The sequence below is a fragment of the Alternaria viburni genome, assembly GCF_023758015.1.
Source record: "Alternaria viburni strain BMP 2772 chromosome Unknown scaffold_1, whole genome shotgun sequence".
Lineage (NCBI taxonomy): Eukaryota > Fungi > Ascomycota > Dothideomycetes > Pleosporales > Pleosporaceae > Alternaria > Alternaria viburni.
Window position 1 is genome coordinate 606,777 of NW_026055770.1, and position 14,616 is coordinate 621,392.

At 53.6% G+C, this 14,616-nt stretch overlaps 6 protein-coding genes across 6 annotated transcripts; 2 read left to right on the forward strand and 4 right to left on the reverse strand.

The window, feature by feature from the left end:
* Nucleotides 1-998: 998 nt before the first annotated feature.
* On the reverse strand, nt 999-2,369 carry J4E79_000220 (uncharacterized protein; the record flags this gene model as incomplete). The annotated part of the gene is made up of 3 exons (XM_049349137.1): nt 999-1,671; nt 1,720-2,257; nt 2,306-2,369. The coding sequence occupies 3 exons, from the start codon at nt 2,367-2,369 to the stop codon at nt 999-1,001; spliced, it is 1,275 nt and encodes a 424-aa protein (XP_049215924.1).
* A 554-nt stretch (nt 2,370-2,923) lies between these two features.
* J4E79_000221 (uncharacterized protein) lies at nt 2,924-4,252 on the reverse strand (the record flags this gene model as incomplete). Its single annotated transcript, XM_049349138.1, has 1 exon — nt 2,924-4,252. The coding sequence occupies one exon, from the start codon at nt 4,250-4,252 to the stop codon at nt 2,924-2,926; it is 1,329 nt and encodes a 442-aa protein (XP_049215925.1).
* Nucleotides 4,253-5,554: 1,302 nt separating this feature from the next.
* J4E79_000222 (uncharacterized protein) lies at nt 5,555-6,267 on the reverse strand (the record flags this gene model as incomplete). Its single annotated transcript, XM_049349139.1, has 3 exons — nt 5,555-5,677; nt 5,871-6,035; nt 6,214-6,267. 3 exons carry the CDS (start codon nt 6,265-6,267, stop codon nt 5,555-5,557), a joined length of 342 nt encoding a protein of 113 aa, XP_049215926.1.
* Nucleotides 6,268-6,667: 400 nt separating this feature from the next.
* J4E79_000223 (uncharacterized protein) lies at nt 6,668-8,291 on the reverse strand (the record flags this gene model as incomplete). The annotated part of the gene is made up of 2 exons (XM_049349140.1): nt 6,668-6,972; nt 7,028-8,291. The coding sequence occupies 2 exons, from the start codon at nt 8,289-8,291 to the stop codon at nt 6,668-6,670; spliced, it is 1,569 nt and encodes a 522-aa protein (XP_049215927.1).
* Nucleotides 8,292-9,081: 790 nt separating this feature from the next.
* On the forward strand, nt 9,082-12,186 carry J4E79_000224 (uncharacterized protein; the record flags this gene model as incomplete). Its single annotated transcript, XM_049349141.1, has 4 exons — nt 9,082-9,365; nt 9,422-9,711; nt 9,759-11,518; nt 11,569-12,186. The coding sequence occupies 4 exons, from the start codon at nt 9,082-9,084 to the stop codon at nt 12,184-12,186; spliced, it is 2,952 nt and encodes a 983-aa protein (XP_049215928.1).
* Nucleotides 12,187-13,767: 1,581 nt separating this feature from the next.
* Nucleotides 13,768-14,334, forward strand: J4E79_000225 (uncharacterized protein; the record flags this gene model as incomplete). Its single annotated transcript, XM_049349142.1, has 1 exon — nt 13,768-14,334. The coding sequence occupies one exon, from the start codon at nt 13,768-13,770 to the stop codon at nt 14,332-14,334; it is 567 nt and encodes a 188-aa protein (XP_049215929.1).
* Nucleotides 14,335-14,616: the final 282 nt, after the last annotated feature.

The following is a 14,616-nucleotide window of genomic DNA, read 5'->3' on the forward strand; positions in this document are numbered from 1 at the left end:
ATGGCAATGCTCCTCGGTTCCCGAGATTTGACGCCGCCTCGGTCCCTTCGTAGGTGACAACGTAGTTCTATCTTCGTAGTACCGTCTCAGGCCGGACTTCAGCACCGTCATCGCCGCTTCAACATCGGAATGGCACGGTCCAAGCCACACATAAACGTAGGCGGCCCGACTATAGATCTTGGACATCAGCCTCACCTGATGGTTGCGTTCGGTAATCACCGTTTGATTGATGCAGATCTGGTCGATCCATAACCATTGTGTCTCAGCCTCGTATATACTGTTACTTTGGAACTTGAAGGGTCTCGTTCTGAAAGTTTCGAGGAACGCGTACAAGTTTTGACGCACTTGTAGAGGTTGACCGTTGATGTAGATGCGTCTGAGTGGTGAGCTCGGTCCCCATTCATATGAGACTGCTCGATAATCAGGTGTTGTGTCGTCTTCGAGGTAAGCATTTCTGAGCTGGCAGTTGATATCGCCAGAAGACGCGGGAGTAATGCAAATCAGTCGAATTTGCTGCCTCCAAGTGTCGAGGGGTTCGTGCTCGAAGCAGTTGCTGACGTCGTCCGCGCCTTCCATGCTTCCTAAAGCAGGTTACGCTAGTCTGAAAACGTACTGACTTGAGGTCTGACCCGTGTCAGAGAATGCAGAAGATGCCTTGAGTTAATTGCAATTTATTCGATTGGAACATGTTCGCAAGAGGTGGACGGGGCTACATCTGCCGCCCCGGTGCCTACTTACACGATGAGCTGACCCGGCGCACGTGCCAAAGTAATTCCGCGATCAATTCCGCAAGCGTTTTCAAGTTCGAAAAAGATGATTTGGGGGTTGTGTCTCACATTGTGGATGAACGTAGCCTTCACCACGCCTAGATGTAGAGGAAGCGAGTGGATGCGGGGTATAGGCAGCAATCTTCATCAGCAGCCAAAGGTTGTACCACGCCGCATACCTGCAGCAGACAAAACCTCATAGCACGACACATTCGAGAATCAGAAAACTAACTACTCGCCCTTCTTCAAGAAAGTCAAAGCAGCAACAACATACCCCTCCATGCCCACCGTCAACGTAGGCTGCACAACCGGCGCAAAGAAGGGACTATGATTCCCAGGAACATCCTCACTCAGCCTCCCCTCCTTCTCCGCCTTATCCCAAACCGCAGGATCCGTTCCTCCATACAGGAAAAAGCAACTCGGCTTGCCAATCGCGGTAGCGAGGATACCAAAGTCTTCCGAGCCCTGTAGACGCGCAATGTCCGATTGATACGAATGCTTTCCAGGCTGGAAGTGCGCGGAGAAGGACTGTTCAAGCGCGTTGGTAACGTCGGCGTCGTTGAAGAGCAAGGGGAACTGCGTTGTTGGTGTCAGGGTAGGAGTGTTTGGGTTGTTGGATGCTTCGGCCTCGGCGGCGATGATACGTTTTACGCTGGCGAGGACGCGTTCGCGGGTTTGGGGTAGAGCTGCGCGGACGTCGATCTTCAGGTTGGCCTCCGAGGGGATGATGTTTTCGGCGTCGCCTGCGTGGAAGGCGGAGACTGTTACCACGGCGAAGTCTAGGGGGTCTACTTCTCGCGCGACGATGGATTGGAGACGCATTATTGTGGATGCGGCTTGTAGGATGGGGTCGATGCCGCGATGGGGAGTAGATGCGTGGGCTTGTCGACCTTCAATGCGGAGTCTATAGCGGTTAGTTTGAATGAGGAGTCAAGAAGAAGGGCGGATTTACTGGAATCGATCAGCTGAGCTGGCGATTAAACCATGCTTCGTACCAATAACACCAGCTCTTTCTGGCATGACATGTGCGCCCACCACAACGTCCGGCTCTTTGACTTTGTTGTACAGACCATCATCCACCATGTTCTGCGCGCCACCTGCTCTTTCTTCCGCTGGCTGGAACACCAAGATCAACTCCCCGCTCCATGCCTCTTTACATTTGACCAGAGTTTCCGCCGCCGCAAGCAGCGCGGTAATATGCATATCATGGCCACAGGCATGCATCACGGGCTTCTCAACATCGTCCACATCCTTCATACGCGCTGTACTGGCATAGTTCAGGCCTGTCTTCTCTTCCACGGGTAGCGCGTCAATGTCAGCACGTAAGAGAAGCGTCTTTCCGGGGCCATTGGAAAATGTGGCAGCGACGCCGTGACCGCCGATGGAAGAATGAATTGTGAAAGCTTTGAAGGTCTCGAGATGTTTGACAATCGCTTCCGCTGTTTTGGCTTCCTGAAAGGACAGCTCCGGGTGCGTGTGGAACCACTTGTCTACGACTTGATTAGCGATGAAATTGATCAGTTGCCATGATCACTCACAGAGCTCTTCATATGAAGCCAAGTCTGGCTGATGTGCCTTGACAATCTCACTTATGGAAGGCATGTTCTGCGTCAATGCTCTTACGACGTTTATAAGAATGGATGGCTGAATTGCGAATGATCTGTAGTTGGTCGCTGATATATACGTCCAGTCTTGCGGTAGATAACTCGGTAAACGACCTGCCTTTGTCGCGTTAGCATGTCCCGTCGTGATACCCGTGCTGGATTAGTGTTGTTCTGACAAAGCGGTTCCCGACGGGGAAAGTCGAGAATGACGTATGAGCGTGCGTTGGATTGTGGGGTAGCGTAATTGAATCCGACGCCGATACCGCCGGCGGCAGCGCAAGACAGTACAAGTCCGATAAGAGGGGTCGTGGCTGAAAAGTGCGTGTATTGATGTAAGTAAGCTGGAAAGTGATACGTTCGTTGATAATAATACAATGATGTGCACAACGCCAAACGAAATCCTTCTTCTAAACCCAGAATGCGTGCATCTCAAACTCCTCGCATGTGGCGACAATGACCGACGGCTGCCTCAAAAGGTGCGCGATTCGTCCCTTCCAATATACAGCATGTGAAACACGCTCGTAAAGGAAGAGAGGATTGGGCTTGGCCATTCTATGACTCTGCCATGTCCTTGTCGTGTTCCTCAAGCTGTCTCTCCAGACTTCCCATGAGGTCTGGTTCCGAAGTTGGTGCAGAAGGAGCAGCCGATTGAGGTTGCACAGGTTCAGCCTCAAGTTTGGATTCGGCCTCAACTACAGGCTCAGGCTGAGGCTGAGGCTCTGGGATGACCACAGGCGCTGGTGCGGAGTCCACTTCCACTTCCACTGACGGAGCTGGAACTGGAACCTCGCTTGGGGCCTCCTCGGGAACGATGGCTTCTGTGGTAGTAGTAGAAGTCGAGATCTGGTTCATGGAATTCTGGCGACTATGGGAGACGGCGGAAAGCGGCAGATCAGGTGAGCTGGACTGGTCACGTTTCGGCGTCTGCAGCGATGTGTCGATTGGAGCGGTCTCGATTGCGGTCCTCTCGATCGTTGCGGTATCTTGAGAGTGCTCGTTGGAAGCCGGCGGCGGATGGCTTGCTAGTGCGGTGCTCTCTGTCAATGTAGCGTCCGCAAAGTTGGGAGCTTCGGTCGCTGGAGCACTGGATGGGACTACAGAGGACGCCTGAGGGGTCGCTGGATTGGAGGTATGCTCCATGTCTTGATCTTCATCTTCCGAGCCCTCTTCGCCAGACCCCTCTTCTTCCTCGCCACCGGCGTCTGCCATTGGTGTATCGCCTCCATCTGACGGAGCTACCGATCCGTCCTCCTGTTTGACGCCGGGTACACCCAGCATATCACCGCCGGCAGTTGATGCTGGCGTCCCTTGCTCTGCTCCTTCAACAAAGACGACCTTCTTCTTGCCTCTGCCTGGGCCTCCACGCTTGACCTTCTTCTTTGGAGGTGGCGGCCTCCGCCGAGGTGGCGTTTGTTGTAGGATGTCGTTAGCTACGACGACACCTTCTGCATTCACAACACCGACTCCCTCGACAATTGTTCCTGGTGCAGCAGTAGCTGGCGCAACTTCAATTGCAGCATCTTCAGGCTGGACTTCGCCTTCCACAGCCTGTCCTTCTGGTACAAGTACTTTGTAAACAGCCACGTTGCCATCTGCATCAAGTTTTTTCACCTTGGTTTCCCGCAACGCAGGTTGCGCAACCTGACCATTCACGTATGGTGATGGGAGACCTTTCCTTCTCTTCGCGAGATACTCTGGTTCCGAAACTTCTAGATGCCGTGCAACTTTGACGTACTTCTTGATAGTGAAGCCGGTACGGATCTCTTTAGTCTCTTCTTCCTCATCTTTCATCTCGTTGTCGTCTTCTGGAGGAGCCGGTGGTTTGTACAACTTCCCGGAGCGTGCTGCTCGCAGCAATTGCTGAGAATGCTCAGGCAACATGTGAGAATCTCGAGGCATGGGCAGCTCGGGCCAAGCATCCTTGTCCAAAGGTTTGTTGTCGGCCGAGTTTGGTTCAATCGTGATTTCGGCTTCCCGATACTGACTAATGGGCAATCCTTCCAGTACATTGTGCTCTATCTGGCCGCGTCCTGACCTGTTGGACCGATCCCTGTTCCGAAACTAGTTAAATCATGTCAGCTTGAGTCTAGAAGAGATGTGTGCACGTTTGGACGCTGTCCGGACAAGATGCGATGCCATGGCTGCATCGTTGCGCGGGAGGTGCAGGTACTAAAGAGCTCCTCATCACCACTCGTTAAAGCAAGCAGATCTAGAGACTACTCTCTTATCGCTCGGTCTTCCAAGAGATAATGGCGCGTCGATGATAGTCGATGGAATATCAAAAATGCGATGCACGTGATAGAGATAGCGGTGTTGCGTCGCGCGCGTGCAGAGGCTGGGAATTGATGTCGCAGACGCAGCTCAAGGACGCATGCTCGAACAAGGAGATGGGATGACGTACCGGAGCCATAGTAACATGCGATGCCCTCGATGGGCTTTAGGGCAGGCGGTGAAAGTGGGTATTGATGTCGGCGCAATGCAACGGGAAGTCGCGATGCGTGAAGGGGAGGCGCGTCGCTTTGCAGATGGCAGGCGCAACCGTGCGCCGCTATACCCCTTCGAGTGCGTTCGCGACTCCGGGGCTGAGCACCGGCCTATGGCTTGAAACGCAAGTAACAGGCCTCCTCTTTGGTCTTCTTGTATCGATCGTCGTACCAGATGCATCGTAATTTCAATCACACGACACTCTACTACTTGACCAAAACCAATTCTGGTCGCCATTCGCTGGTTCTGCGAGGGAGCGCCGTAGGGAGCCACTTACAACTTCCGTATTTCAAACGATGCCACGCAGGAAGAAAAGCATCAACGGAATCGTGAATGCAGCCACGCGTGATTGGAAATACCGTAGGCTTGAGCCTCGCCAGACCAATTCATCCATATCGGACCAACTATCATCGATGGTGATTATATGCTTTCAGGCATTGGAGACTATTCAGAGATCTCTTACAGTCATGGGTATTGCCGATACGTGCAACAGGTTGACCTTTTTTCAGTCTGAACTCCATTTTAAAGAGTTGAGCAGGCCCAATATAATACAGTACATCATTCTCAACGTGTCATCGCCGTTGAGGTAGACGCAGCTCCTCTGCTGTCGTACAGGCTCTCTCCTCCCCATGCAATGTACGCCATAGTTTTACGATCATTTCGTCTCGTCGTCCATACCCGCTCTCTTGAGCGAGGCACTCAATCCCAGCCCTGGTCCTTTACCCTGACAATGTCACTTCTGTCCCCTTTTTGCTTGCCCTCTCTTCCACCTTCGACGACCAATCGGTCGATCTGGTAGAATTGGCTTATCACCGTTTGCCTCTGTGGAATGAGTCAGCATTCAGTCCTGTCCATCCAACCTCGACTTCATCTTCCGAGCTTCTTGCAGCGGCACGCCCAAGCGCATACGTCGCCCGATGGCTCTCAAGATAGCGGCTCGTCCGCCTCTACCACTTCTCTGCCACGCGCTGCGAACCTCCACTTCCATTGCCGAACCACAGGGTATATATCTCACCTTTAGCATCTGCAATTCATTCAAGCCCTTCTGCACCAACTCCTGTATTGTCCGCTCCTCGGTTATGTTCTTGCTGTCTCGGAACGCATCGCGCGTTCTCCGTTTGGCATACTCGCGGAAATTGTAGGCGGCGAATTGCCCGCTTTGACGCAGCAGGGAGCGGTACTACGTGCGTAGGTCAGCCAGTGTTCTTCCATGGTCCATGAGAAATAAGCGCGCTGAAAGCCTGTGCATCTCAAACGCAGAGTTACAGAGTAGGTGTGTGGGTTGCGACACTAGGGCGGCGACACCATGAGTGTAGGCTGCAACGGATGTCCTGGAAAACCGCAAGGAGGATACGTACGAGTGAGCGCACTTGGTAGGCCATGTCGCCTTTCGTTGCCTGTGCTAATGACATGGTCGTGGGTTGTACAGAGGAACGTGGAGGTTAGCGGTGCACTTGGGAATAAAAGTCGCTGGTTAGGTCATAGGTCTTGGGCAGGTCGGAGGAAAGCTACGAAAGTCCGAGCATACACATTGCCGCAGCCTACCCCACGTTGCATCGCCACAATAGTCTGCATCGAACAGGAGATTGAGCGCTGAACGCACATTTTTCATTATGCCCGACGTACTAATATTTTACAAGTAACTAGTGTCCCAGAACTACTGGAATCAATGGAAGCCTTGCGGCTCCGGGTCTCCATGAAAGTGGTATACCCAAGTGACTTCGCATAAACGCCTCCCAATGCAAATAAAGCCATCGTCATCTCAAGCGACTGTGTGATGTCTGGAGAAAAAAGCAAGACCTACTCGCAACCCTACTTTTGGCGGTGCTTCTCTTGGATCTTGCGGAGTTGCTCCTGGACGTTCACGTCCCGCATCTGCTCTACACGAGCACCATTTTTGGCAGGATCAAGCTGACCATCGTACGACAGTGCAGCCTTCTTCCTCCGAGCTTCTTCCTCTGCAGATATCGGCAATCCAGTAGCGCCATCGTATATATCCTCACGTTGACTGGCAAAGCGCTTGAGGTTGTTCGCGACGTCGGCGGTGTTGATGGTTGTAGAGTATCGGGCTTCGGCCTTGTCGCGCTGTTCTTTCCAGCGCGGATCAAGCAGTTCGACTAGTATACAGTGTCAGCGATGATCTTGTGAGGGACAGAAATGGGGTTAGCTTACTTCTGATGTGCTCATCCATCTCGTTCGCGGGGACTTGCTGCTTGCAGTTAGGGCACACGGCCATTTGAACGTTTGCCTTCTTTGCGGCAGCACGGGGAACGTAGTCTGTGACAATGCGACCAGGTGCTCCTCTGGCAGCAGCCTGAGCGCGTGCGCGCTGCTCGCTCTCCGCTTGGCGCTCCCTTGCCAGCCGAGCTTGCTCTTCCTCGCGCGATATCTGTGCCGGCGTTCGGTAGTCGGGCATAGGCGGAGGCGCGTATGACGGCACACCGTACGGTGGCTGCACGGGCGGCGCTGCGGGAGCGTAGTTTGGCGGCATCTGAGATGGGGGTACCTGCTGCTGTGTGACGTTGTAGTAAGTCATCTCGTCGGGCATGGCCTCCTCGAGACGCCTTGTCGAAAGTGAGACGGCTGCCTTTTGCTCGAGCGACTGCGACTGCAAATCGTTCAGCTGTGCCGGTGGAGGCAGGTCCGCTGCATCGTCAGCCTCGTCAAAGAGCACAGTCGCGATGACAGTGAAGTCGTGCCAGTCCACAGTCGCATACTCTTGCTTCTCAGCCTCGACCTTCTTTTCCTCTTTCTCTTTTTGGGCGGTCACGTACTTGACGTACTCCGCACGTCCCTTGGCACGATCTAGCACATGGAACCGGTTCTTGATGTTCTGTTGTAGCTCCTGGATACGCGCCTCGACTGTCGCCTCTTCCTCAAGTAGGATCTTGTACTGCTCAACAAGCGATCGGAAGAACTGGAAGAAGCTGTGGTTTGGTCGGAGAAAGTCAAACTGGAAGTTGCCAGACTCACGGTTGCGCAGATCCTTCAGCCAGTTCTCACCCACGCGGGCCGTGTATAGAGCCGTGAGCTTCAGCACCTCCAAGTCCTTTGCGCTGATGTTTGGCATGCGCGCAGAGAAGCGGAATCTGGGCGGTTCTGGGGGGCCCTTGGGCTTGTTGTCAACGACTTGCTTGGCACTTCCAACTGACCGTCCGTGACCCTCCTTCAGTTGCTGGAGATACCACAGGAAGTAGGCGTTGTAGGGATCCTCTTCCATGACGAAGACGAAGTTGCGGTTGTTCGCGGCCGAAGGATCGGTAGTGACACGCTGCTTCAGTCCGTTGAAGTGTGATTCGCCTCGGCGGGCAACGAAGTCGGCCGTCTTCGCAATCGTTTCGCGCACGTTGGGCGGGGGGATGACCAGGTTCGACGGCGGCTTCACGTCGAGCTCGACAGATCCCGAGGCGACGCCATTGCCGTTGGAGTTCGCCATGGCGCGTGTGGTCGGTGTACGTCTCGGCTTCGAGTGATGTCGTCGGCAGTCCTGTATATGAGTCGCGAAAAGCAGGTGAGGTACTCGCAGATTGCGCTGGGCAAGAACGGGGGAGAAATTCAAACGCCAGTGACCAGATTCCCGTCGCGATTACCTACTTCCGAGTGACTTGCGCGTAGATCGCGTGGGGTGAATGTGGACGTGGTTGTTGGTAGCTGCGACTGGGCGTCGACATGCGGGAGATCGCAAAGTTCCAGAGTAGGCAACAAGATGTTCCGCGCCGGACCCCAGCCACAGTTGCGCCACAACCAAGCCACAGCTCTCAAAATGAAGCACTCGGCGTAATACTCAAGACGCCTCGGCTTGCAAACGGCTGTCGGAGGTCAGACCACTGCCGCTGGAGGACTAATCTGATTTCTCCAAACTGGTAGATAATTGGGTGGAGTGAATGCTAGCCCGATGTACCTGGACCTATTTTCAGCTTCCCAGTCCGGCAAGGGCCGTCGTAAGGAACAGCTTGCAACTAGGATTAATCGGTACGCAACCACTGCTCCTCGCGGGACTCTCTCCCCCTAGCCTGAACCATTGCGCATACCACAGAGACCTCCATCTCTTTCCCCCTCACTTTGATGGGACTCTTTTCCAACTCTCTTTAATTCTCTTTGCAACAACGTCAAGGCCGTGAGCGCCTTCAACGTAGACTCTGGGACTCCGCAACGTTCCCACCTTTTGGTACAGCGCTCCACTCGCCAGCTGATCGAGCCGCGACACATCTTCACATCCCGCCGTCATGGCGAGCCTCTCGGCACCCAACGCCTACCTGGGCGAGAAGCCCAAGTCTCGCAGATCCAAGTCGCGTTCCAAGTCGCGCTCCCCAGCCCCGAATGGCCGCAAGCAGCCCAACACACAGCAACAGAAGGTCCAAGGCTACACTTCCGAGGGAGTGCAGGACCATGATATCTTCAACCTCCCTGGCTCGGACTGGTCACTGCTGGCCGTTTTGACCTTCATTGCCGCCGGCGTTCGACTCTTCCGGATTTCACAGCCTACCAGTGTTGTTTTCGATGAAGTTCAGTAAGTGTGGTCACTGTACAACAGAACCAGGAGACATGTTGGCTGACTGATTCCAGCTTCGGTGGATTCGCATCGAAATACATCAAGGGCAGATTCTTCATGGACGTCCACCCTCCGCTCGCGAAGCTCCTCATCACACTGGCAGGATGGTTGGGTGGATTTGACGGAAACTTCGACTTCAAGGACATCGGCAAAGACTATCTGGAGCCCAAGGTCCCATATGTCACCATGCGCATGCTGCCCGCTATCTGCGGAGTGTTGACGATCCCGACCATGTTCCTCACCCTCAAGGCTGCGGGTTGCCGTACTACCACTGCGGCCCTGGGCGCTGGACTTGTCATCTTTGGTAAGAGACACTTCTTGGGAGGTGTAATGCATGCTGACTTCTTGTAGACAATGCGCTCGTCACCCAGTCCCGCCTCATCCTCCTCGACTCGCCGCTCATCATCTTCACGGCCGTCACCGCACTCGCCTGGACAAGCTTCATGAACCAGCACGAACAAGGACCGTCCAAGGCCTTCCAGCCATCTTGGTGGTTTTGGTTGGCTGCTACCGGTGTCGGACTCGGCGCAACAGTCAGTGTCAAATGGGTCGGCCTCTTCACCATCGCCTGGGTTGGTAGCTTGACACTTGTACAACTCTGGGTTCTTCTCGGAGATACCAAGAACGTCACGCCACGCCTGTGGTTCAAGCACTTCTTCGCTCGCATGTTTTGCTTGATCGTCATTCCCGTCTCGTTCTACATGGCCATGTTCGGAATCCACTTCATCTGCCTGGTCAACCCTGGTGAGGGTGACGGCTTCATGTCTTCTGAGTTCCAGGCGACACTGAACTCCAAGGGCATGCAAGCTGTTCCCGCCGACGTCGCTTATGGAAGCCGTGTCTCTCTACGCCACTGGAACACTCAAGGCGGATATCTCCATTCCCACAGCCACATGTACCCCACCGGTAGCAAGCAGCAACAGATTACCCTCTACCCCCACAAGGACGAGAACAACATTTGGATCATGGAAAACCAAACTCTGCCAATCATGCCTGAAGACTACACTGGCCCAAACCTCACAAGCCCTAAAGCTTGGGACAACGTTGGCCCTACTTATATTGAAGATGGCGGTGTCATTCGCCTCTACCATATCACCACCGACAGACGCCTCCACTCGCACGATGTTCGTGCTCCTGTTACCGAGGCCGACTGGCAAAACGAGGTTTCTGCCTACGGTTATGAAGGCTTTGAGGGTGATGCGAACGATCTGTTCCGCATTGAGATTGTCAAGAGCAAGTCCGATGGAGCCGTGGCAAAGAAACGCGTCCGAACTATCCAGACCAAGTTCAGACTTGTTCATGTCATGACTGGTTGTGCGCTATTCTCACACAAGGTGAAGCTCCCTGACTGGGGTTTTGAGCAGCAAGAGGTCACTTGCGCTCGGCAAGGCACATTGCCCAACAGCATCTGGTACATTGAGGGCAATGTTCACCCCTTGATGGTGGACGGAGAGGTCGAAAAGGTCAACTACCGCAACCCCGGATTCTTCGGCAAGTTTTGGGAGTTGCAGAAGGTCATGTGGAAGACAAACGCTGGCCTTACTGAATCGCACGCCTGGGATTCGCGCCCTCCATCGTGGCCCATTCTACGCCGCGGTATCAACTTCTGGGGCAAGCATAACCGTCAGATCTATCTTCTGGGTAACCCGGTGATCTGGTGGAGCTCGAGCGCGCTCATCGCTCTCTACATCGCTATCAAAGGCTTCGCCATTCTCCGTTGGCAGCGCGGCTACCGTGATTACAATAACGTCACCTTCAAACGTTTCGACTACGAAGTTGGCATGAGCATTCTTGGTTGGGCTTTCCACTACTTCCCATTCTACCTGATGGCGCGCCAGCTGTTCTTGCACCACTACCTGCCCGCTCTGTACTTTGCCATCCTTGCACTTTGCCAAATCTTTGACTTCGTGAGCTACCGGTTCAGTGTCTTTGGTTTGAGGCAATACCCTGCCATCGGCCAAGCAGCGGCTGTCGGTTTCCTCGCTGTCGCTATCACAGTCTTCACTGTATACTCTCCCCTAGCATACGGTAACGCATGGACCAAGGATGCTTGCAAGAGTGTTAAGCTGTTCGACACTTGGGACTGGGATTGCAACAACTTCCTAAACTCTGTAAGTTCTCTTCGCATCACGACTGGCCAATTCCAGCTGACAAGTTGTAGTACGAAGCATATAACGTCATGCACTCTGAGCCTGTAGCATCCATCGCCGTGCCTTCATCGGCAGCACCTGCTCCTCCGGCTCCAGTCGCACCAGAAGTCGTCCCTGAGGTCAAGCAAGAACAGCCCAAGGAACAGCCAGAGCAACCGAAAGAAGCGAAGGAAGAGAACGTGATGTCTGAGCAAGCGGTAGTTTCCCCGCCACCTCAGGAGGCCCCTAAGGATCTACCTGTTGTATCCAAGGAAGAGCGTATCGAGTACCGCGACGAGAACGGTCGTATCCTCAACGATGACGAGGTATCCGCACTTGCTGGCAAGGTCAGCTTTAAGACGCGTTACGAGACCCGAACCCGTATCGTCGATGGCGAAGGCCACGAGATCTACGAGGGCCTTGTAGACTCACATGGTGACGCTGAAGAAAACGGTGTCGCACCTCCCCACCCAGACGCTGAAGGCCGTAACCCTGAGACACAAGAGCAGGCCAATGCTCCCGAAGCCAGCGAGGCACCACCTACTGTCGAGGTCGTGGAAGATCAGCAGAAGGAGAAGAGCATTGAGCAGCATCAGGACGATGCTCAGCCAGCAAGTGAGGCTCAATCTGCAACGCAAAAGGATGAGTAAATCCTTTTTCCTTCTTCCCATGGCATTTTCATGGTCTCATTTCTCTCTTTTGTACCATAGGGACGGATACATTTAGCAGCGTACGGAGCTGGTGGCGCTCGGTCTTATACGACAAACACACGTAACGGCAGATGGAAAGCCGATTGCATTTGCCTTGGATCTTGTATGATTACATATAATGTGTTTTGCGAAAATTTGACATCTCACGTCGTATTTGTCTCCGTAACTCAGTTGTTCTATATGCATAAAGGCAAGCATGACCACTGTGTATGAGTGTGGAAGACAAGAGACCGTTGGCAAGCACGAGAAAAATGTCGAAATCATTGCGCCTAGGACACAGTGGCTTGCAAGGCTGGTGCGAGGCACTAGACCTCCACAGGTCCTTGTCAGTTTGCAGTAACTCATGCGGCTCGGCAACGAAGACACGATAAGCTAGTGACAATGAGTTGCAGACTAAGCCTTGTCGTCCCGGGCTCGAGGACCCTCAGCCTCAGGCTAATTCATCTCATCCGATCTACCGGATGAACCGCTAGACAGCTCTCCCGCGATCGGATGGCGCGGTGCAAGATGCAGGGAGCGGGTATCCTTGAGCAACTTCACAGACTAGCATCTGATCCCGGAATATGCTCCATCGCACTAGGATTATGTCCAAGACTTGTGATTCGTCATCGGAAGTTTTTGCCGCAGTCTCAAGTCCAGGGACCACAGGGGACCACAGTGGCTGGAATACGTTAGCAGCAAGGGTCAAACTGGGGACGCTCTAGATCTAACGTGTGGCCGATCGCTTCTAGGTATTACTTGCACATGCCAGGAGCTTCTTCTTTTTTTCGGGCCTCGCAATGTTAGGAAACCCCACTCCTTGCACCCGGCGGCGAAGTCGGGCATGTGTCACGCAGCAGCTCGGGCAAAGTTACTACAAGTCATGTAATCTGTCCATGATCTCCGCCTGACCACCAGAACCAACACCCTATTTGACACAGATCAACGACATTGTGACTACTAATTCGCCGACAGATCACCTTTGGAAAAAAAAAAGGAATTTTCTGGAACATGACTTTTGGGCATGAAGTGCTGTGGCTAGGGTTCGGCAGTAATACGCGTAAGACCCCCAAGTTCTTCCCTGCTTGCCTTGGTGGCAAACCAGAGGAAGTGTCGCGAGCTTCATGTCGCTCTTTGTGGGAATGTTCGCCACTTGCGTTGAGCTAAAAAAGAAGCCTTCCTCCTCGCCGTACTGGCCTCCGCGGAGCGAGACACTCACACACAAACGACATACCAGTGAGGGTTATAAATTAACAATGCGGTCTAGCCGCGCATCGCGTTTTTCCAGATACCCCTCTCACTTGCGCCAGATTCCCATGTTCACGACATCGTGAAACCCTCTTTTCCATCCCTCGATTTTGGTGTCTGCGTTTCTTTCTGGGGAGAGACTGTTCGTCTCCTCCTCTGGTTTTTGTTTTCTTTTCGCGGCTTGAATTTTACTCCCTTGTCTTTTGTGTACTGCGATCATTGTTGCGCCGCGTTCCTATCTTGCTACCAGGCGTCTTGTCGTCTGCAATGGCGCCTGACTCGCACAGCGCCCACATGGCCGATGGCAACCACATGTGTGCCAACTGCGCGCGCAGCAAGGATGGACCTACACCCACTCAACGGTCGTACGACAACGACAACAACAACAACGTTCACGACGGCGATTCCTACATCCAACAAAGCATCGAACAACCCAACCCACCCATGGCCAACATGGTCAATTCCTCCCACTCCGGTCCCTACAGAATCTACATCGTGACCGATACCTGCTACCCCACGGCCGATAGCTTTCAGAACAACGTCGGTACCACGCACATCACATCTGTGCATTCCACAAAAGCGGCAGCCAACAGCCGAGCCAAGAAGATCATCTACGAGAACGACGGCGAGTGTACGGTCGATCTTGACAAGATTATCGAGGAGGTGAAGAAAGGATTATACATTGGGATAGGAGTTGGTGGCAAGGACGAAAAGAGTGGCAGCTGCTTTGCGCGAAAGTGTGAGGTGGAAGGCAAGATTGTGGACGAAGACAGCGATAGCGAGGAAACAAGCGGCGAGAGTGGCGAAAGCGATCTTGTGGATGGCATGGGGGAGGCAGACGGCGATGTGGACATGGGCTGATGAGGAGAATACAATGATACAAACAGCGAACCCAGGAAGCCGCGGCAAACATGGGTAGCGGTCAGGATCTGCTGTCGACACATACGGAGGCGTGGAATTAGAGTCGAGAATGGCTCAGGAAGCTAAGGAAATACAACACCGCGGGGGTACTACAACGACCGTAACAGGCGTTCGAGGTATGGATACTCAAGATATTCGTAGGACGCGGGCTGAGAACTCCCTTGGGTTCCGGTTTGGAAAAAAGGAAACGGACGAAACAGCAGCCCCCAATCTTTGGACAGA